At 40.1% G+C, this 22999-nt stretch overlaps 1 protein-coding gene across 2 annotated transcripts in view; it reads right to left on the bottom strand.

The window, feature by feature from the left end:
- LOC310895433 (uncharacterized protein) overlaps nt 1-22999 on the bottom strand; it is a 137353-nt gene that overhangs the window by 28134 nt on the left and 86220 nt on the right. The window contains exons 4-5 of one of the 2 annotated variants that reach the window (XM_083826819.1): nt 17058-17159; nt 9828-16396 (exon numbers count right to left, since the gene is read on the bottom strand). The exons of the other annotated variant lie outside the window; for it this stretch is intronic. Coding sequence (XP_083682945.1) covers nt 16349-16396; nt 17058-17159 — 150 coding nt within the window. The 3' untranslated portion in view covers nt 9828-16348. Of the gene's footprint in view, nt 1-9827; nt 16397-17057; nt 17160-22999 lie in introns of those variants that run through there. 2 annotated transcript variants of the gene reach the window in all.

The raw sequence follows: 22999 nt of genomic DNA, 5'->3' as shown, positions 1-22999 counted from the left end.
CATGTTCTGTAAATGAAATGTGGCCTCCCAGATTTTATCTTCATTAGAAACAGGAGGAAATAACTCTTAGGTAGACTGTAGATGATATGTCATTACAGAGAAAAATGTTCACACCACAAAGACGAAGTACCAGGTACTTTTTACTATGGGCTGAAAGCATCCCTGCTCAGTTTTTGAAAACCTCACTTGTATAGTGCATGTTTCTTTAGAGAGGTGGTTTTCCAAGTGAAAGGAGGATGGAGAAATGGGGATGAACTGCCTTATATAATTTGGAAGGGAAAGAGGAACAAGGATGCACACATTGTTTTCCCTGTAGTAGAGTAAGAGTTCCCTGTTAAGTTCAGAATGCCATACAAGCCCAGGATCATAATGCTTGCCTCAGACATTCTGAGTATCAAATGTTTAAAATGTGATCTTCCTCCAAAAAGTTTCTGTAACCACATTATTATCCCACTTAATTGCTATTACTGCTCTTAATAATTCATAGCAGAATGAGAGAGAGGTAGATCACAGGCCAATTGAGGTAGGGACCATTCCTCATGTATTTTTTAACGTCTCTTAACTGTAGGTACTACTGAAACATAACTATGTAATAATAAAACATTCTGTTTTGCTCTCCCTGTCTGTCTCCCATTTGCAGTAGTTGATCTCAAAATGCTTTTAAAAGAAAGGGCAAATTATTGTCTGTATATATACAGGTGGGTCAGCACGCATGCTCAGCCAGCAGTGTGGCAATCAGCACGCAGGCACTCAGCTCCCTGTGCCATGCCTCATATGCATCAGTCAGATGCATACTCTCTCTCTCAGGTATTGCTTCCTTAAAAGATCAACAATGCTGGTTGTTCTGTAATACAAGGATGGAGAAGTAGGAGAACGTATTAGGTGGTCTTGCGTTTCTGTGAACTGTTTTCTGTTCTGAAACTAAATTCTGTTTAGAATTTATTTGATCAAATGTCCTCTGTATTTTTAAGACATGATAAAATGCTTCAGTTTGCCAAGAGCTTTAGAGCACTTGTTAAAATACTTTAATACTTTACGTACCTTCCTTTAGGTTTGGCTGATACACATGGCTGGTTTTTGTTTGTTTTCTAGCTACCTGTCTCCTCCTTTCTGCAGCACCTGGCGAGTGATCAGTGGCATTCTGGGAGCACCCACGCAATGGTAGGCTATGGATGCGAACCCTCAGAGCCCCTTGGAGATGCTGTTCATTTCACTGAGAACAGTCGGGTCCTCTGTGCTTCTAGAGAGAGCCGTTTAAGGGCACCCACAGGCCCCTTGCTATTGAGATTCAGAGCAGAAACAAACTTCCCAGCATTCATTATCCTATTCAGTATTAATTCAGAGGCAGCACTTGAGTGTTTGTAATTGTGCAGTAAAGATTCATCACATTTGGGGGTCAGCTACCTTGTCAGCTCCACAAACACATACACACACAGAGAAAAGATGAGAAAAAAAATGAGCTTCATACACTCCATTCATGTCAGAACTCAACAACTTTAAGAGCACAAATATTCTGCAGTCACTCATGAAAAGAAATTTTTAATAATAAATATCTAACAATTAATGGGCTGGTAGCTGCAGTTGTCTTCAGGGCATAATATCTAATTTCCTTGCAATGTTTCATATCCTTACTTTTCACGCTGCAACAGTCTATCATTAAAACCGAATGCAGGTTTCTATCACTTTTATTTATTTTTCAAATCAACTTATAAATCAGTGCCAGGCCTTGTTACAGATGAGTTCCAATAAATTATCAGCTGTGGACAAAGTCTGAATGTTAAGCATCCTCTGTTTCTTCCTTCTCTTTTCCACTAGCTGTGCTCCTGCATAGCCCCCTGAGCCTGGAGCACACAACAGACAGGGGTTTGCAGGTTTTCCTTTTAAACTAAATGAGAACCTGGCTGCTTAATTGATATTTAATAATGTATTTTAAAATGTATTTGATTCTCAGGAAAAAAAGTAAATACCCAATGATAGAACCTACAAAAAAATGTACATCTCACAACTTTACTAAGACAGATATCAGCTCTCTTACTTCTAGATGACAGATAATTTCCAGAGCCACTTTAAACCCTAATCTAAGTCATATTAATTCTTTTACCAAAGTGCATGTCCTAGATTCAGTTAGGACAGAGTTAATTTTCCTCCTAGTAGCTGGTAGGGTGCTATGTTTTGCATTTAGGATGAGAAGAGTGCTGATAACATGCTGATGTTTTAATTGTTGCAGAGCAGTGCTTACACTAAGCCAAGGACTTTTCAGCTTCTCGCTCTGTCCTGCCAGCGGGCAGGCTAGGGGTGCAGCAGGAGCTGGGAGGGGACAGACCCAGGACAGCTGACCCAAACTGGCCAAAGGGGTATTCCATACCATCTGACGTCATGCTAAACAATATATAGGGGTGGCTGGCCGGGGTGGGGGGCTGGCTGCTCGGGGATAGGCTGGGCATCGGTCAGCGGGTGGTGAGCAATTGCACTGTGCATCACTTGTTTAATACACATTAGTAGCAGTAGTACTATTATCGTTATTATTATTATTATTTTCCTGTCTTAATAAACTGTCTTTATCTCAACTCACAGGCTTAACTTTCCCGTTTCTCTCCCCCATCCCAGAGATCCACCACAGCTGTGTGGTGTTTAGCTGCCAACCGGGTTAAACCACATCAGTGCTCTGTCATTGCCCTTTGGAAACAGGTCATAAGTGCTTTTGCGAGCTAATGCTAACTTTTCTTTAACTGATCCTCCTCTTCTAAACTGGGTTACTGAAATCAGCAGTGTATTGCTGATTTTGGCATGACACTATCAGTTATGCACACTATATATTTAAAATATTCAGGATTGCAATTGTCTAAAGCTGTCTAAATTGTCTAAAGCTATGATGTGACAGCAAGTGAATTAGCTGAGGGCCTTAGTCTGAATGAACTCTGTATCACATGAACATGGGCATAAGTAAAGATGCCCCAAAATACCTTCATTTATACAAAGCCTGCTCCAAAATATTGTGTTTTCTCCCAGTTCTTTTTTGAGTCTCTGCCATTCTGCTTTTCCTCTGTTGCTAGACATGGTTTCCAATCCACATGGCAAGAGTATGATTTGTTTTATTTTGCTACCATGAACTCAAGGAAACTCCAAACCATTGCTTGAACCATAAAGGGAACCAAGTGGAATTTGCCCAATGTTCTTTCAATTCTTCTGCTTTCTTATTTTCTTTTAGCATTAAACAAAAAATCAAACAAAAAACTGTTATTAGACTCACTGATAATTTAACAACTGATATTTCTGGGCTTTGTCTGACATTTGCTTTGCTGGATAAATGATATCATTTGGTATATTCTTGAGTGGCAGACAACCTTAATCCTTCGCAAAAAAAAAGGGGGGAGGAGGTGGGGGGGGGAGGGGGAAGGGGAATCCTTGAAGAAAACAGGAAGAATTTCTGCATAGCCTGTCTAAATTTTGATTTGGATGAGAGAGTATGCAGCAGTTTTAGATGCTTATTTTCTTTCCAACTGAATCTAAAGAAACAAATAAACCATATCTTCATAGAACTGTAGAATCCTTAAGGTTGGCAAAGACCTCCATGATCATCTAGTCCAATCATAACTTAACAGTTACAGCATCTTCTGTATGTGCCAGCTTCTGGCTTCATCTGAATACAATGAGAAAATGCTTGGTGCGTGTTCCAGGTCTTTTCTGATTCTTGCCTATGAAATCACTTTTAATTTTTTTTAGTCTATCTCTTTCCAGGTACTTGCTGTTATTTCAGTAAAGCAAGTTACTTTCTTCCAATAAATTATTCCTTCAAATATGTACTCTTGTAATTTGCCAGATGAAGCAGTCTCATTCCTATGGCAAAGTAATTATATATATGACGTTTCTCCTTGCTCCTTAGATTAGATGCTCTTCAGGGCAAAGACACTATTTGCTTCATGGTCTGCTCAACATCCATTGCAAATACAACATGAAGTGCATAGATAAACACTGGTATAGAGACGAGCCACATACTGTCCCTCTGTTTAAAGACGTAACTGTTTCTACTCTGCATATGCAACTACTTTTCCCTATTTGTCAGTTCATACAAATGACTGACAAGTGGAATTAAGGGCATCTTGATCTGCAAAATCTTCAAACCTGAGGACAGAGCAACACTACAAGGTGGACTTTGTTATCTTGCCCTGACCTAATAAATTTAATTCAGCCCATTGTGGACTTTGTTATCTTGCCCTGACCTAATAAATTTAATTCAGCCCATTTGCCCTGTTCACATGATATGAAAAGCTGTCTACAAGTACTGAGCTAGGAATGTGCAATTCACAGATTTCCCGGTGGTTGTGTGTGCATGTGTGTGCGCGTGGGTGCAGAGGGGGGGACAGGGGGACATTTTTGCATCTGAATCTAGTCAGAAAAAGCAATTATTTTTCTTTCCTCCTATTCCTTCCCCATAATACTACCTAGATGATAAAAGACACAACATTGTCCATTCTGTCCAGTAAGCCTTTTGAGTTTATTTCAAAAGTGTTTGATAGAGCTGATAGGAGTATGCTTATGTATCCATTTCCACCCTGCAGAGGTTAAGCTTGATGGGACAGATGTTCCTATCACCCCCTATAGGTACAAGTCTGTGCTGACAGAAGGACTTATGTTCCTCAGTGAGTGTGAGGAAAGCCTCTGAGTACTTCTGTAGGCCTTTATCACTCCTACCCTCAAGTGACACCTCTCAAGCTGCTCCTTCTCAACCTCTCAATTCCTTCTGCACCTCTCAACTCCGCTAGGAGTAGGAATCACAGGAAAGGCATGAGTGATCAGAAGGATAACAGAAAATGTTTTTATAAATACATTAACATGAAAAGGAGGACTAAGGAGAATCTCCGTCCTTTACTGGATGCGGGGAGAAACTTAGTGACAAGAGACGAGGAAAAGGCTGAGGTGTTTAATGCCTTCTTTGCCTCAGTCTTTAGCAGCAAGACCAGTTGTTCTCTAGATACCCAGTACCCTGAGCTGGTGGAAGGGGATGGGGAGCAGGATGTGGCCCTCAAAATCCATGAGGAAATGGTTGGCGACCTACTACAGCACTTAGACGTATGCAAGTCGATGGGGCCGGATGGGATCCACCCAAGGGTACTGTGAGAACTGGTGGAAGAGCTGGCCAAGCTGCTTTCCATCATTTATCAGCAGTCCTGGCTATTGGGGGAGGTCCCAGTTGACTGGTGGCTAGCAAATGTGACGTCCATCTACAAGAAGGGCCAGAAGGTAGACCCGGGAAACTATAGGCCTGTTAGTTTGACCTCAGTGCCAGGGAAGCTCATGGAGTAGATTATCTTGAGTGTCATCACACAGCACTTGCAGGGCAAGCAGGCAATCAGGCCCAGTCAGCATGGGTTTATGAAAGGCAGGTCCTGCTTGATGAACCTGATCTCCTTCTATGACCAAGTGACGCGCTTGGTGGATGAGGGAAAGGCTGTGGATGTGGTTTACCTTGACTTCAGTAAGGCTTTTGACACAGTTCCCCACAACATTCTCCTCGAGAAACTGGCTGCTCGTGGCTTGGACTGCCGTACGCTTCGTTGGGTTAGAAACTGGCTGGGTAGCTGGGCCCAAAGAGTCGTGGTGAATGGAGTCAAATCCAGTTGGAGGCCGGTCACTAGTGGAGTCCCCCAGGGCTCAGTACTGGGGCCAGTTCTCTTTAACGTCTTTATCAGTGATCTGGATGAGGGGATTGAGTGCACCCTCAGTAAGTTTGCAGATGACACCAAGTTAGGTGCATGTGTCGATCTGTTCGAGGGTAGGAAGGCTCTGCAGGAGGATCTGGATAGGCTGGAGCGATGGGCTGAGGCCAACTGTATGAAGTTCAACAAGGCCAAGTGCCAGGTCCTGCACCTGGGGCACAACAACCCCAAGCAGCGCTACAGACTGGTAGATGAGTGGTTAAAGAGCTGCCTGGCAGAGAAGGACCTGGGAGTATTGGTTGATAGTCAGCTGAATATGAGCCAGCAGTGTGCTCAGGTGGCCAAGAAGGCCAACAGCATGCTGGCTTGCATAACAAACAGTGTGGCCAGCAGGGCTACGGAAGTAATTGTCCCCCTGTACTCGACCCTGGAGAGGCCACACCTTGAGTACTGTGTTCAGTTTTGGGCCCCTCGCTGTAAGAAGGACATCAAGGTGCTCAAGCAAGTCCAGAGAAGGGCAAGAAAGCTTGTCAGGGGTCTGGAGAACAAGTCTTATGAGGAGCGGCTGAGGGAGCTGGGATTGTTCAGTCTGGAAAAGAGGAGGCTCAGGGGTGACCTTATTGCATTCTACAGGTACCTTAAAGGAGGTTGTAGCGAGGTGGGTGTTGGTCTATTCTCCCACATGCCTGGTGACAGGACGAGGGGGAATGGGCTAAAGTTGCACCAGGGGAGGTTTAGGTTGGATATTAGGAAGAACTTCTTTACTGAAAGGGTTGTTAGGCACTGGAATGGGCTGCCCAGGGAAGTGGTTGAGTCACCATCCCTGGAGGTCTTTAAAAGACGTTTAGATGTTGAACTTAGTGATATGGTTTAGTGGAGGACTTGTTAGTGTTAGGTCAGAGGTTAGGCTTGGTGATCTTGGAGGTCTCTTCCAACCTAGATGATTCTGTGATTCCGTATATGACAGGAAATGTCTCCTACAGAAATAAGTTACTAGCCACGGCCTCTAGCTTCCAGCGTTTTCCAGCTCCTCTCATCAGTCTGTCTCTCTGCCAGAAGTATGTCTTTGCAATGTGACACGGTCCTATGAGATGTCCTAATACAAATATGTTACACCTTCACCGCAATACAAATGTCACACACATCAGCTGTACACCAAATAAGAGCCAGGAGCACAGTTTCTGTTTCCTGTGACTCTATACAGCCAACTGTTTGAAATCCAGCAACTTTCAGTCCGATATCTGCATTCACATCAAAATGCCCAGAATTAGGCTGAGGTTTAGCCACATATGCTCAGTATCACCGAAAACCAGGCCACTTTCATTTCTACATTTATATAGAAGCTCATTTCAGGAATCCAGAGTGAAACATAATAACTGATACATTTTTTTGGTGTTAAGAAATTTTTTTCTTGACCCTCTATAACCACTCTGCTTCTTTGCACTGTACGCAGCAGTGCCACCTTACTGTCAGGCTACAGGGGCATGTGCATCAGGACTCCAGGTGCTCTTCACAGCTCTCCCGCTTGACTCCACGGGAAGTCTGGGACAAATCTCTCTCCTTCCCCATCTCCACCCCATGAGATCCTGAGGCAGATCAGTAGTTGGGAAGTTGCCACTTCCCAGAACTGCTGTGATGCCTAATTTGCGGGATGCTTGGAGTTGTTTGAATGAAAGGCACTACAGAAGTGGAAAAGTATTAATTATTATTATTATTTCACAGGAGGCCTTTTCTTTGTCCTAATGAGCACTGTGTGTCTGCCAGAAGACCGCCTTCAAATCTTTCTAGACACGAGTTCTATTAACATACAAACGAACAGGTCACACTGCTCATGCAGCAGAACTCTTTAGCATGTTAATGACAAATTCACACCAGTGGTCCCTCAGTGCTCTGGAGAAATACAGGTTTTGCTCTGCACTTAATAAAGAAAAGGCCATCGTAAAAATATGTCACTTGGGGACGATTAATACTGTCGCAAGAGATAAAATTGGAGAGGAAAATGACATAAATTTATCTTTACATGGGTGCTAAGTGTGGTTTCCACTTTTAATCTTGCTGTCAGAATAGTATTCATCTGGGGCTACTCAGCAGAGAGGTCTGTGGGGCCAAATTTGCAAGTGAAGGCTCACAAAAAGGCACCTGTAATGCTCAGTTTTTGCTGACTTAGAAATGAGCTCCAAGTGATGTGTGGAGTGCCTCCAGAAGCCTTAGGAGGGGCAGGGCTGGCACGTGCTGCCCTAACACCACCAGAGAACTGCAGCACTAGATGTCACCTGAGGATCCTTCTCAAGGCCCCGGCCACTTCATTTGGGCCTTCCGTGCAAGAAGGCATTTCTGACAAGCTGGGCCTGCCTATCAACAGATGGACTCTTAAACTTGTGATCACGGTGATGTGCATTACTTCACAGTTTTGAATGTTGTTAGTTTTTTTGTTTGTTTGTTTTGTTTTTTAAGATGGAAAAAAAGAATAGGAAAAACTCACAGTCCTTATTTCTTTCAAAGTGCAATTTAAGGTATTTATTGTTTTATTTGTATATTTTCATTTTTTAATCAGGGATTCTCTGTGTCACTGCTCTAAGTTATGATGAGAAAAGAAAATTTTGCTCTAAGGACTTGACCCACAGCCAGAAGAAGTCAGCACAAAGCATTCTCCCCAACTCTCTTGGGCCTTGGATCAAGGCCTCAGTTAGGAAGTTACAATTTATTCTTGAAGAACGTCGTTTGGTGGCAAGATTTTTATGCATGCCTTTAGAAGCTGTCTTCTCTTTATATATACTTCATTAGTTTTCCTATGTCTTTTTTTAGTTTAGAAGCCAACAACTGCATCAGGTCTTGGGAGTGCACAGGGACATTACCCCAAATCAGCAGAAGCTGCCCATTACATTGTCTGTGATGAATGCAGGAGCAAAGGTTAGTTGTTCCACTGGGGGAAACCACTCCAGGACTTACAGCTGCCGAGCATAGCAATTACACAGAGCTCTGCACCAGCTAGAGGCTGTCCACCTTCTGCTCCAGGTGCTTTCCAGTAGGAAACACTCTGTACACACACTGAAAATCATGGCAGGGATTTGAAGACAGCATGCTGACACTGATGTTGCCATTTGAAATTCAATCAATTAATATTATGGAGAGGCAAAACTGTTACTAGAGCAGATACACTGCTGTTGCCCTCATGGAGCTGAGCATTGTACCAAGTGCGGGTACTAAGTGGTTTTCTGTGTCCTATAAATGTTAGATGCTATCTATCTTTGAGGATTTCATGATTTCATGCTTTTCTCTCCCTATCTTTTCTTTTTTTTTTTTTCTCCTGACTATATTTTCTTCTGACTGTTCTTGCTTATATTAGGTATAGTGAAGGAGTTTATAAAGGAGTGAAGGACAAAATGAAACTGAAAAACAGTATAATTGGTATTTTAGTTGTACAGATACCAGCTTCAATATTTCATTGGCAAACCAAAGTCATAATATTTACGATGAAAAGAGCAGAGCAACAAATACATTTCTTCACAGGCTTCTAATTGGAATCCAGATGAAATCACCTTGTGAAGGTGTGGGATGCCTGAAGCGTGCACATGATGTCAAGGAAAGTGACTTTGTGCACTAGAATTCAGAAAGAGCGCAGCCAGTGGCATAGTTTAGGCATAGTCCACACAAAGCTTCCCAGCTGCGGGGAAGGCAAATTTGCCTATCTGGGAATGAAAGCTGAGCCATAGGAATGGGAAATAGAAGAGATGATACTTTGGTGTTAGAGAGCACAGCGGAAGCATGCTTTTTGCTCTTGCTGCCCCAGGGGAAATGGGAGGGATGGGAGCTTCAGTCTGCAGGAAGGATTGATAGCTGCCAACCGTCCCCCTCCCCACCTGGTCCTTAATCCTCTAAGCTCTCAAATGACAACAGCAGAAGCAGTATCAGCAAGCTTCATTTGGTAAAGAAATTAACCCACCATCCTTGGGTTGTTTTGCTGCCCCTGGCAGCCAGCCATCCTAGGCAGCTGCCTCCTTGCCTGTGCTTGCAGCAAGTCCTGCTGTGGGAGCACTCTGCCCGTATCACTGCCCATGATGGCATTGCACCAAACAGGCTGGAATAGATGAGCACAACACTAGCCACTGCTGCTGACCTCAAAATGATTCCCATGGCTGAGTGGTTGTCTCTAGTTCTGCATGTGGGTAGGGAGGATGGTGAGCTATTCGCAAGCATTGAAGTTGGCCTGGCAGGTACTAAACCTTTGTAGACTCCCACTGTGGTCCACAGGAAAATAGGGATTCCTCCAAAGGGTAGTGGTAGCTACATGTAAGGACCTCTGTGAGTTGTGACAGTAATGTTTTGTTCAGTGTTCTCAGATGGTCATATTCTTGCACCTGCAGAAAGGATCTGTTTTTCAAATATGTTGTCTGCCTAGCAGGTCTCATAGTACTAAGCAGAATTGCTTTGAAGAACATTTTGAAAAACTAAAGAGATGTTTAAAAGTATGAAATAAGGCTCTGGAGTCCGACCTTCTTATCTGGTTTTAGCTATCTTACAGTGCATTGCTACATGACAGTAACTTTCTGTTCCTAATACACAGACAGCAAAGAAGGAGAAAGAAACCAACTTATCAGTCAGACTGCAGATGGACATGGTCTCACTCGTGCATCAAATACAATCAAAGTCAATGCAACAGTGTCGGTAAATCCCATTTAATGATTTCTCCCCAAATAACTTTTACACATAGAGATCCATGATTAATTTGCCTCTTGGAAATATAACTTGCCACACACCAAATGCTCAGTGAGGCACAGGGGTAGGAATCATTTGTAAGACAACTTTATGTTTTAACAAAGCCATGAAAACAGTTCAGGGCTGCTAATGCCCATTGTATTAGACAGGCCAAACACTGTTTTATCTTCTACTGTCTAGTAAATACCATCTACTAACCACTAGCAAAACGAAGTCTAAAGCTGGCCAAGATTTTGTTTTGTAGGAAAGGGTGAACTCATTTTTTCAGAAGACAATGCCAGTTGCCATGCAAACATCTTAAGTCCTGATTCTCTTCCCACATATGTTCTTCTTTTCTTTGCATAATTCTGGTGACTTGTGTTTGTTCCCTTTCCCTTTCCCTTTCCCTTTCCCTTTCCCTTTCCCTTTCCCTTTCCCTTTCCCTTTCCCTTTCCCTTTCCCTTTCCCTTTCCCTTTCCCTTTCCCTTTCCCTTTCCCTTTCCCTTTCCCTTTCCTTTTCCCTTTCCCTTTCCCTTTCCCTTTCCCTTTCCCTTTCCCTTTCCCTTTCCCTTTCCCTTTCCTTTTTCCAGAAATCCTCATTTTGGCTTGTTGAGACAGACCCAAAACACACTGACGTGGGTAAGATGTCTGTTAATTTCAGTGAGCTCTGGATGAAGTTTCTGTTCTAGGAAAAAGGATGCTGCTGTGCAGTAACCCTAGCAGTTATCTTCTCCCCTACACATATCCAAAAAGCAATTTAACGCACCAGCAGCAGTTGCCTATTAATCGGGCTAGAAAAAAGGTAGCCTGGGAGGGTGGGTTTAAAAGAGGAATGTGGCACTATTATGTATTGCTTGCAAAGTAAACAAGCAACATCAGTATAGTCATTTCCTAATTACGAGCTGTTTCATAAACTGTAAATGCTAACATGGGAGAGGTAAATCATAGCAATTTAATTAATAAAACACTTTAGACAATTAAATCCATATGTGCATGTCCCGGGGCACAACATCAATAATAGAAGCTTGCAGGCATATTTTGGAAATTTTATGCAATCATTTGCAGATCTTGTAGTCAATAATTGGTGCAAACTGTTTTAACTCTTCCTTGCCTGTTCTGGAAAAGGGAAAGGAATTGTTAATTACTATTATTATTATTGATTTTATTCTTCTTATTATGTTGCCTATTTTTTCCATACTATGCATCTATTATAAAATTATTTCTGTACACCCTGCAAGATGAATCTGATTTCGTCCTCATATGTATGTGAGCTTGTAAGCAGTACAATGAATTAACTTCACCCTATAAAGGCAGTAGACTTGTTTTCTCAATTCACAGAGCTGGACTACAAATGTCAGACACACCGGAGTTTCAGACTGAAGTCTGAGTCCAGTTGCTGGCCTACACCCTGAAGGATCTTTCCATGACCAAAGCTGTCATAAAAGATTTTGGAGGCCTTATGCACAGTGCTGAATGGAGATTTTTGACAGTTCCAGATAGAAAATTGATGCACGTTCAGAGAGACTACCTCAGGTGTGCCTCCTCAGTTAGACTCCTGCAGTGCCTGTTACCCTGACACACTGCAAACCAGGCTGCCAACTATCCAGAAAAGCAACTGTGTAAGAGGACCTATGCCCCATACAGTTTTCCTGTGGGACACCGAGGTTTGTTGTGTGATATAAACCTCCATAATTTGGGATATCTAGCAAGCTACAGTGTCTGTTAAGCTCAGGAGCCCATTTAACCACACCAGCAGCCACACACCCTAGTAAATTGACTGTTCTCCATTTTCCCTCAGACAAACTGCTAGCAATATCCAAGCCCAGCATTTATTACATGTCAAATTTCAAGGAGCTAGCTCCAGGATGAAGAAGCTGGCTGTGGTTGAGCTCAGGCAACACTCAAAGATGTGGCCAGGGATTGTGTCCCCACATGCCAAAGACAAACAACTTCTGTATATCAAGAAAATGCTGGTGTTTTCTAAGGCTCATTAAGCATGGAGAAGAAAATAGCATCAGCTTCCTGAGGAACTTTCCTTCACCCTAAAACTGAAAAGGAAATTATCTCCCTTCCCCCTGGCTGAGGATTTAGCCACTGGCAAATACTCGAGTAACTGAGACTCATCGGAGCTGCCCATTGAAAGTGTGAATGGGCTGGAGATGGCAGAGAACATAGCGGTGAATTTTCAGGGTTCAGTCTGCTGTGAGCACTGCAGGACAGTGATCATATCCCTCCACTGGCTCCCATCTAATGTCCAATGTCCATGTAAAGCTTTGCTCTTACAACCTCAAGCAATAATACATCCATCCCTGGCAACATCAAAGCGTGGTATGTTCTTTGAACTGCTCTAACTGCTTCTCTTCTGTTCTGATTCAATGTGAATCGCAAAGACTTTTAAAGCAATTACTGGATTCAGCCCCATTTACACCAAAGTTCCAGTTCTGATTTATGCACTGCCATGACAGCAGTGCTCCTTTGCGACAAGGAAGCTCACAAAATCCTAGAAGTAGCACATAAGTGCTGGGAATATCTTCAACTGAGTGGATTCTAAAGGGATCAGACAAACGTTAAGTTCTCCAGGAAAAACAGTGAAATCTTCAGGGAAACTCCAGTTTGAGTCAAACATGTAGATTAAGCCCCTGAACCTTAACTGCCTACCCACTCTGAACCTTAAACTCCCCCACACTTCCCAGAAAGAACCAAAAAAGGAAGATTTGCCAAAGATTTAAGGAAATCTACCAGGGCCTTCACTATTTCTGTTGTTTTTATATGTAACACAGTGGGTAATGATTTAAAATTGTTAGATAAGTAAGTAGAGAGATGAACTAGCTGGTAAACCACTGTTTACTTATAAAAATACTACAGGAAAAAATCCCTCCTGTATTTGAGAGCAAACTACCACTTCTCATGAATTCTACCCTCCCTTGCATTCTTGTTGTCACAAGTTATGTGAGATATTGTTATTACCTTTCTGATAAAAGAAAATCAAGGGTTTAAACATTTGTCTCCCCTCCTGATCTTTAGGGATGATGGCTCCAGCACCTATTGCTTTTTGCAGGATCAGGATTTCTTCTGCTACAATCTGTTTAATATTTGAGATCTTTGGAGAGAGTAAAGTATGAATCACTGGTACAGCTACTGAAAATTATGTTAAAATGATCATCTACTGGTAGGGTGGGAAAAATCAGTAACTTTCTATAAACATGGATTAAAGAAAAAGATTTAAAACTGTCTTGGTTCAATCAAAAATAATTGTAAACTATTTTAAAAACTGTAAAGCTTGGCTTTTTCAAGTTCCTTTTAAATTATCATTATTCGGATATTTGGTAATTCAACACACTGTACCACGGCATTTTTATTTAAAGCTATGAAGGCACTTGCAGCATGAAATTCTAACATGAGGGATGTTGATTATAACTATGTTGGCCATTACCAAGTTGCCAATATATAATGATCAGTATTTGCTTTTTATTCTTACTTACAATTATTTTTGTTCTACTCAGTAGAACACAGTAAAACTCTCTTTGTTCATATGTGTTGTCACAGCATGGGGTGATATCAAAATGGATAATGCTGAGGTGGTTACTGGCAAAGCTTTATGGCAAATACACTTGAATGACATCATTTATATGTGAATCCTGCTCCAAGGATGTTAAGCAGTTTGAAAGTCATTGCACTGACTTGCAACTCACTCTTTAAGTGAGCTGCAAGTTTCTTCTCTTGTACTGCTTTGGTTCCTGTCCTGCTTCCTCTGATGAGAGCTGAGCAAATGCCCTCACTACAAGTCCCACCATACAGCCATGCTAGCAAATGTTACCTCTGACAACACTGCTGCTAGCTCCTGCTGCCTCAGCTCTAAGACTGTCTTGACATCTGATGCCAGTTTTCCCATATGTGGTTCAGTGGCTCGGTATTTTGTTAATGCAGAAAATCTTAACTGAAGGGGCAAGCAAAACAAGCAGGCATTCTCCAGAAGAACTGGCACCCCTGTTGGCCAGCTGCTTTCTCCAGTTTGGAGCTGCCAGAGAAATGAACAGCAAAAGTTAAGAGTCACAGAAAAGATGCCTCACAAAAGGCTTCAAAGTACTACTCTTAGTTGTTCCAGGTCAGCAGTGAATTTCACAGCCAGTGTGATTAGCCTCATCCAAACTCCTCTGGGGCCAATAGAAAAAGAAATGTTTTACAAAAACCTACGACATTATCCATCATCCTTTCACTGCAAATTTACTCTATTTGACCTCTATGGCTCTGATACAATAGAATGTGCTGTTTCATTATGACTATTTGTTCACATTATTGCAAAGATCAACATCTTATTTTCTGAAAACATAATTTTGCTTCTTTGATCAACATGATGTTGGTTCCAGCCATCTGGAAGAACAATTAGTCCTGTGGTAGAAAAATGACCACCATGTGCAGGCTGAGATCCGTGGACTTCAGAGACAACGTAAACTATTCTGCAATATTGGTTATTCTACAGTTTTGATGTTCTTTCTTTGTTTTTTCTTTGTTTGTTTGTTTTTGAATATTGTTTGAGTATCTTGAGATAATTCCAGCTCATTGTGCTTTTAGAGTCAACCCTTCTATTCTAAATGAGTAAATAATTAATTAAAAATCTAATTTATTTAAAAAGTTGTATCTATCCATTCTCTCAGAATGTTCTCTCAGAATCTGTATCTTATATATATATATATCATATATATATATATACAATTATATATTGTGTTTCATCAGTAAAATATATCACTGCTTGTTTCAGGTCTTTCTTTTTTATGAGCCAGACAAATTGAATTTTAAAGGCTACGTGATCTACGAAAATTAGAGATAATATTAGCCCCATCTGTATTTTTGGTTTAAGCCCACAGATAGTCCTACAGATTGTGATGAAGATTGTTCTGATAATGAAAAAGAAATTAATCTTTATGTATCACTTTTATTTTTAGAATTTTTGTTACAGAATATGCTATGTTTTAATAGAATGCAATGAAAATTATTTTAAGACTCAATATTGAATATTTAAACTTTTTCTATAGTTTAATCTAAGAATTTTGAAACCAGAGATGATTTTGATTTTCATCAATTCCCCTGTGCTTTTCCAAGAAAATGGGTCTCCTGTGGAAACAATGCACTCATTTCAAAGTAAAAGTAGATATAGCCTAAGTGTAAAAGCAATTTCAGTTTGAAACACAGTTGTTCTCACATTTCCAATTAAAAAAAATCACTATTCTACTAATTTTGTGGAGTGAGGCATGTATATCTAGGGTGGGTGCAATTTTTATTTTCTTGATTGTTCCTGCCAACTTGTCAATGCCACAGGCTGACCCTACAGGTAGACTTAGAAATCTCTGATAGTATATGGTATTGTGCAGTTGTATTTATCTGCTGAAATGATACCCAAGAGACCCAAAACAATTCATAGAAGGTTATTAAGCAGAAACTGTTATGCTCAATCAACTTCATTAATACATTTAGATTTTTTTAATCCTTCACATCCATATGGTTGTGGATTTGATTTTTATTGAGTCTGATTTGTAGCAGAAAACTATCCTGTACCATTTTAATTTGTGATAACCAAGCCATGTGAAGCACGGTGATTAATATGAGATATGGACTACAAAATGCTGCTTCCGAGGTGGCACTTTGCTTTATACCTAAGAACAGAGGGAATGGTTTGGAGACTCTTATACAGGAATGATATCAGTCTTTTCAAACTGTGTGAACCTGCCTTCATATTATCTAGAAAACATACCCATAAACACTGTTTGCTACAGGCAGCCATATATTCTCATTCTTAGAGAGAAGAAGCATCACGGCCTTGGGTGAATGTAGGAGGAAGCACTGGGCATGTTAGTCAGCCTTTCCTTGGGCCCTCAGGCAGCTGTAGTGGTGCCACATCCAGAGGAGGTGATTAGAGATTTCTTTAATGGTGTGGAATATAGTCTTCCTAAACTGGATTCCCCCCGTCATCAGCAGACTGATGTAAGACCTAATAGATGTTACAGATGCTGAATATTTCCATGGGGTCTGTCAGGATTTGGAGGCATCTAATGGTGAGACATCATCATTATCATCATCGTCATCATGATCATCATCATCATCATCACAACAACAATAATAACAATAATAACAATGACAATAAGAACAACAACAAAACCAACAAGCTCTCGCTGCTGCTTGAAAGTAAAGCAATGTGGTCAAATCATAAAGATTTAGAGAATGTGGGAACTGTTTACTACATATATTGAATGATGATATATGCTTTTTTTTTTTTTAAAGGAAGTAATCTTACTGATGTTACTAGAGAAGGAAAGTGGTGTGAATCAGAACAGTTCCCTGATACGTATAAAAGTGAATACAGTCAAAAAATTAAACATGAGCAAGTTCTCACTGTAAGAACAGGGGTTTTATTCAAAAATATTTATATCCATGAAATCCCTCTTACTTCAGATCCCTCAAATCCCTCAGAATTCAATGTTTTTTCTCTCTTAACTACATTTGGTAATAATAAAAATATATTTTCAGAAGATTGTACAAGCTCATGGTCCTTTTTATGGTAATAATAGCTACATGGTTTTAGATATCTCTCCAGTAAATTATAATTTAATTTTCAGCTATTTAAAGGTCACTCTGAATAATACATATGCTGCTTAATAATCAGTTAAAATAATGGCACCTTTCAGGAGTGGAGGCTAATAGCACTATTACCTTTGTGCAGGCCTTTGCTGTTTTCATTTGTTGTGTGATCGGTGAAGCAAGAGAGAAGTTCCCCTCATATGCCCGAGCCACATCTTCGGTCTCACTTTCCGTCTTTTTTTAATGGGAGGAACAAAATCCTTTTCGCAATCAGCAGTAATCTCTCCAAAGGTCTTTTAATTTAAAAAGTCATAAGTGTTAATTAGCTATTATTAAGTGTCCCCTGTATAAATTAACGTGATTGATGAAAAAATTAAGGGTAATGAAAAATGTAGCAATGCATGTATTTTTAAGAGACTATATTAAAGATGAAAGTCCCCAGAGACAGAAACTAAGGCCTGCTGCACCCGTGCCTGGCCTTTATTAGTATTACTAATAAAATGTATGTTGATATGTATCTCAGGAATGCACATGGATACTTTGGATATACCAGTTTTAACATATTTCTTACTTCATTATGCTGTTGAATACCTTTTTGTGACAAAGACTTACTGCAATGTGGTGTAACCTGTCCAATTTCATTTTGCTTTGTGAACCAAATGGAGGTTGTTTGAAAATGGATGCTGGGTACAGAGAAAAGAGAAGTGAACTAGCTGACTGACTGCTTTTCTCATTAACTTTGTATGTATCTTAATAGGGCACTCCTATGCTTTACAAAATCAGTTCTCATTTTTTCTGTTATCAAAAAAAAAGTATAAATAAGAGAAATATTTATTTCCCAACAAGGCTGATTTTCTTCTGAGATATAAACAGTTTATAACTGTTCTTGATTCTGTAAACTGTTTAACTACAAGAAACTGATTGGACCACCATTAGTTTTAATAACATTTCACAAGGAATAGGCTTGAAGACTAGGCCACAGTGACTGCTCATGAAGAGATGTCTCCGAACAGAGAATGTTTGTATAAATAATATCAGATCTGAACATGTTATTTGCCTCCTTCTCACCTGCACAAAGCATATTACCTGCATCACATAGTTGCTAGTTTACTTGGATTATTGTTTTATATAATGTCCTTATGTGAAATCATGATCATAATCATAGAATCTTTAAGGTTAGAAAAGACGTCCAAGACCATCTGGTCCAACCATTCCCCTACCACCAATGTCACCCACTAGACCATGTCCCTGAGCACCAAGTCCAACCTTTCCTTAAACACCTCCAGGGATGGTGAGTCCACCACCTCCCTGGGCAACCTGTTCCAATGCCTGACTGCTCTTTCTGAGAAGAAATGTCTCCTAATTTCCAAGTGATAATGTGATATACGTCTTATGAATATCCATTAAGAAAGAATCCTACCAAAATCTAGGTTTGCAACAAAAAGAAAATGACTAAGAGAAACTGATTATTATCATTCTTGCATGATATAAATGCAGGATCCATTTCAGAATGCCAGGGATTTAACCGCAGTCTCCAGGATGCTGCTATGGAGTATCTGCAGCAAGCAGTTTCACAATGAGCAGCTGTAAAGAAGCCTGATTTCCCATGATGCTGTCATGTTGTGTGACTGCAACAACTGCAGTCCTTGCCTGTTGCTTCACCTCCCTCTGCCTTGTCTGCAACTGGAAAATAATCTCTTTTTCTGTGGGCTGTGGGAAAAACTGTGGGGTGTGGACTGGCTGGTCGCACCATGTATGCTGACTAGAAATAAGTCTAAAATAATAGTAGCCTTGAATATCCATCAAGTTTCTGAAAATTTGCAACTCTGAGACTTCCAGAATCAAAGGTAGTTTCTGTTTATGAAATCCTTACTGGATTTTTCCTCCATGAGCTTGTCTAGATCTTGACTACATGTAAGCCTCAAATTTCACAGTTATCGTAAAGGCAAGAAATTCTGTAGGAAATAAATAAATAAAATAAAGATAAAAATAAAGATAAAGATAAAGATAAGATAAAGATAAAGATAAAGATGATAAAGATAAAGATAAAGATAAAGATAAAAATAAAAAATAAAAACACTTTCCATTGTCTTGAATTTGTCCAATTCCTTTGATATCCCAATAATTCTTGTATTGGAAGATGAAATAAAAAAAAAAAAATCAACATTTCTCCATTCAGTATTAATAGGATAATTCCTGTTGGTCTCTTGGGAGACCATGTAGACCAACCTCCTTCTCAAAGCAGGGTGAGGGTAGACTAGTCAGTGCTCCATCCAATCTGTGGTGGAAAAGCTTTGAGAAAGAAGGCTGTACAACCTCTCCGGGCAGCCTACTCCTCTGCTTTGCTATGCTCATGGGGAAAAAAATTGTCAGGGAGCAATAAGAGCAGGGCTGCTCCACAACAGGGATTGAGCTGGGAGATGAGGGTGACCACAGCCTAGGAAATGGTCTCCCAAACTAGGATGCCATTCCACAGGGCTGGTGGGTGAGGTGGGTAGACCCGGGTGGAGATAATAGTCTCCATCAACTGTCCCTGACAAGCCAAATGACACAAATCAAGTCCAGGGTCTATCCAGAGTCCTACTAGGGGGTTCCAGTCAGGAGTAGCAAGAGACAGAGCTGGAGATGGAACTGGAGATAAGCCTACAAATATGATTTCGAAGTCCATGCACGAGACAAGCTTGGAGACTGCTCTGGAGAGAGGTATGCTTATGATGTAGTTCAGGAAGGGACTGGCCTGAGCTTAAATAAAGCTCCTGGACCAATGAGCTTTGGTTTGATTCAGTTGCCCTCACACTGGTTTCTAATTCTACCTGAGATACCCTTATATATACATCCTAACTACCACATCAAAAGGGTGTACATACAAAGTTCTTTATTATATCTGCTGGCAATGTGTGAATGTCTCAGTTATTCAAAGGTATCTCAACTGGTGCTAGATACTTCTGTGCAGGCAAATGAACAAGGCCTGTAATATTCCCTGTATGGACATTCCATCCTATACCTGGTCACCCTTGTTGTCCTCCTGCAGACACAATCCAGCTCTGTTGGATTCTTTTGAAATTAGAGACAGTAGAGACCAGAACTGCTCATAGTATTCTAGATACAAACCTGCAGAGGTCTATTAACATTTTCAGGTTACATGTCTCATTCTTTCTAGTGCTAAGATTTTGTTTCTTTCTTTGACCATTTGATAACTGTTTTGGTGCTGTCATGTAAATACTGATTTTGTTGTTGTAATATCTGGTTCCTGAGAGATAACGAAAGATATGTGAATCTGGGAATGCTTTTTTTCCCCCATGTGCCAGTTACATGTACCTACACTGAATTTTATCTCTTTTAGAAGAATCTTCCTATAGTCTTAATTTTCATTCTGCACAACCCATACTCTTTCTAGTATTTTTAACTCCAGAGTACTTCATTCTGTAGTCTTAACTTTCAACATTGGTTTGTTTAGCAAACAAACAAAACAAAAGTTTGTTTAGTGTCACAGGACACTACCTAGACCCCTAGAAAAAGGTTTCATGCTTGTTCTTAATATACTGACATGGGGTAAGAGCACCAGGAGAAAGGTGGTAGTTTATTGGTAAAAACAACAATGGAAGCTAGTTTCCAAGGGTACAGCAGACCCTGATCCTCATCTTGTATTAATCAACACTATGAAGACTATATCTTCATATATACTAATATGCTATTAATATACTAATATGTTATTAGCATGTATGAAGTATAAGTAACTAATTTATATTGGCTTAGAATTTGTATATTTGTATATATATAGAATTTATATTACCTTAGAAGATGCCTTGCTATACAAATCACAAGAGCACAACATGGTCAGTCAAAGAGGGCTTGCGATGTGTCTCTGTTACCTACTCTTGGTAATCTCAGGACAGAATAAATCCTGATTAATTTTCTTTTAAATGTATAACAGAAGTATTCTGTGAAGAGCTAACATCTCTGTTGGTTTGGTTTGGTCTAAAGTCCACCACACTGGCAGAAAGATTCTCAATGATCTCAGTGGACTATATTTGATATTCCATGAAACATACACTCAGCTAAAAGGTACAATTATTCTTTACAATCTGCAGTACAAATAATAAATCTTGCACACATCTTATACCACCTGGCTGCATGGAATCCCTCTATTATTCAAGAGAAACTTTTTTGCTCATTTTTTAATTTATACCCCCCTGAAAAAAAAATAAAAATTTACACCACCCAACACCAACCCAATATTTACACTTGAAAAAAGTTGTTTGTTTGTTTGTTTTTAACTCATAAACAACAGAAGTGTTTCTTCACTAAAATTAATGAATGCTTTTAATTTCTCATGGTCTTACTCTGTGAAAAAAATACCTTTGGATTCTGTTGAAATGTACAAAAAAATCTGAAAATTTTGTGCTGCTTTATACCATAAATCACTCGTTCATAATAATGCCTTCCTGTCCAAGCACACTAATCAAATCTCTTCCCTGTCACTGGAATTATTACATTTTAACAAGCACAGGATTTAATCATCAGTGCAGGGTTTTCGTGCATTTACTTCACACAGGCCTTGACAGAAAACCTTTACTCATGAGTTGTCCTTATAGTGGTGGTTTGATTACCATTTTGACTACTCATGTGAGTAATACTTTCTTGTTTCAGGCCTTTAATTAGCTGAATGCTTTCAGAGATATTTCTATATAAAGCATTTTCTCTGTGCATTAACCATGGTATCCTTCCTCCCTCCCTCATGTTAATGACTTGGGCAGGTATGTATTTGTCTAATGTATCAATCACTTTCTCCTCACTTTCTACACATCTGGTCTTTCTGATTTCTTCTCATGAGTTTTAAGAAGCTTCCCTGATAGAAAAGACATTGGCATCTATATTAGATGTCATATAGGATTTGATCTTTTGTGATCCCTGTCCCAACTGAAATAAAAGACAGTGTCCAAGTGAAAAAATAGCCCACAGTTTTCAAAGTTGCCAGCTGCTTTGCTTCTTTGACCTTCTTATGCCCTCTCTAAGCTTTTTGGACCTTGAAGGTCATCAGTACATGTTCACAGGTCTCCATTAGCATCCAGGAGTGACTACAGATGTTGCCGAGGTAATTTCTTTAATCAGACATGTAGCTGCTCGTTGGCAGAATATTCTGCACCTGGGACTAACAATGACTTCATGTGATATATTAACCTATTCCTGATAGAGACACATGGAGAGATAAGAGAAGGAATTTATGAAAGAAAACAGTTTGTCTAAATTAAGTTGTTATTCAAAATGCTCCCTTTTCAGTATAAACTCCTATGGATTATCAAAAGTTAAAATTCATCTGCAACACAGGGCCAGGCCTGGAGCCAGAAATTTATTTTGTTATTTTTTCTTCTTTTACACATGTCAAGAGATGTCCAAAGAAGGTTTTACAAGGAAAAATTCCATGTAATGAGCAAACCTAGACTTTGGAAGTTTAGTCGTTTTTTTTCTTTTTTCTTTTATTATTATGGCCCAAATCCTGTAATTGCTCTGTGAGGACTATTTTTTTTCACTGATTTCAGAAGTCCATGCAGTTACTGTGGCCTACCTGAGTGCTGGAATTTGGACTAATGCTGCCTGGGATCTACTCAGCCAGATTTTAAATAATTTCTCTTAGCAGACAGCTAGAAGGATTTAACATGCTGCTGTCCCCCACTTGTTTGTTACACTGGACATGACTGCTCCCACAACAAAGCCAGAAGAATGCAGTATGTGCTCACCTTATAGCTGCTTTCCCACAGAGATGAGTAGCTTAGTTCAGTCAGCTCTGCAGGAAAGCAGCTGAGGCACATGCACTTTGAATCCTGGTAACTCATTGTGTTAACAGTAATATCTGAAGAAGGTTGAAATGCACAGCTGGGGAGGTAATTTATTAGGCTCAGCTAGATTAGTCAGGGCTTACCTGTCATCATGCTTGAGTTAGAGGCTAGAATGGCAACTAAAAGTAAGAAAGTTTGACACAAAAATTCCCATTGTGCTCTGCTCTGTTTCTTATTGACCTCTGTGATACCTCATTGTACAACAGATTCTGACATGTGATGAATATTTGGAGTTCT

The sequence above is a fragment of the Anser anser genome (genome assembly GCF_964211835.1).
Source record: "Anser anser genome assembly, chromosome: 2".
NCBI lineage: Eukaryota > Metazoa > Chordata > Aves > Anseriformes > Anatidae > Anser > Anser anser.
Note: the sequence above shows the minus strand (reverse complement) of the source record. Positions and strands in the feature narration are given on the sequence as shown.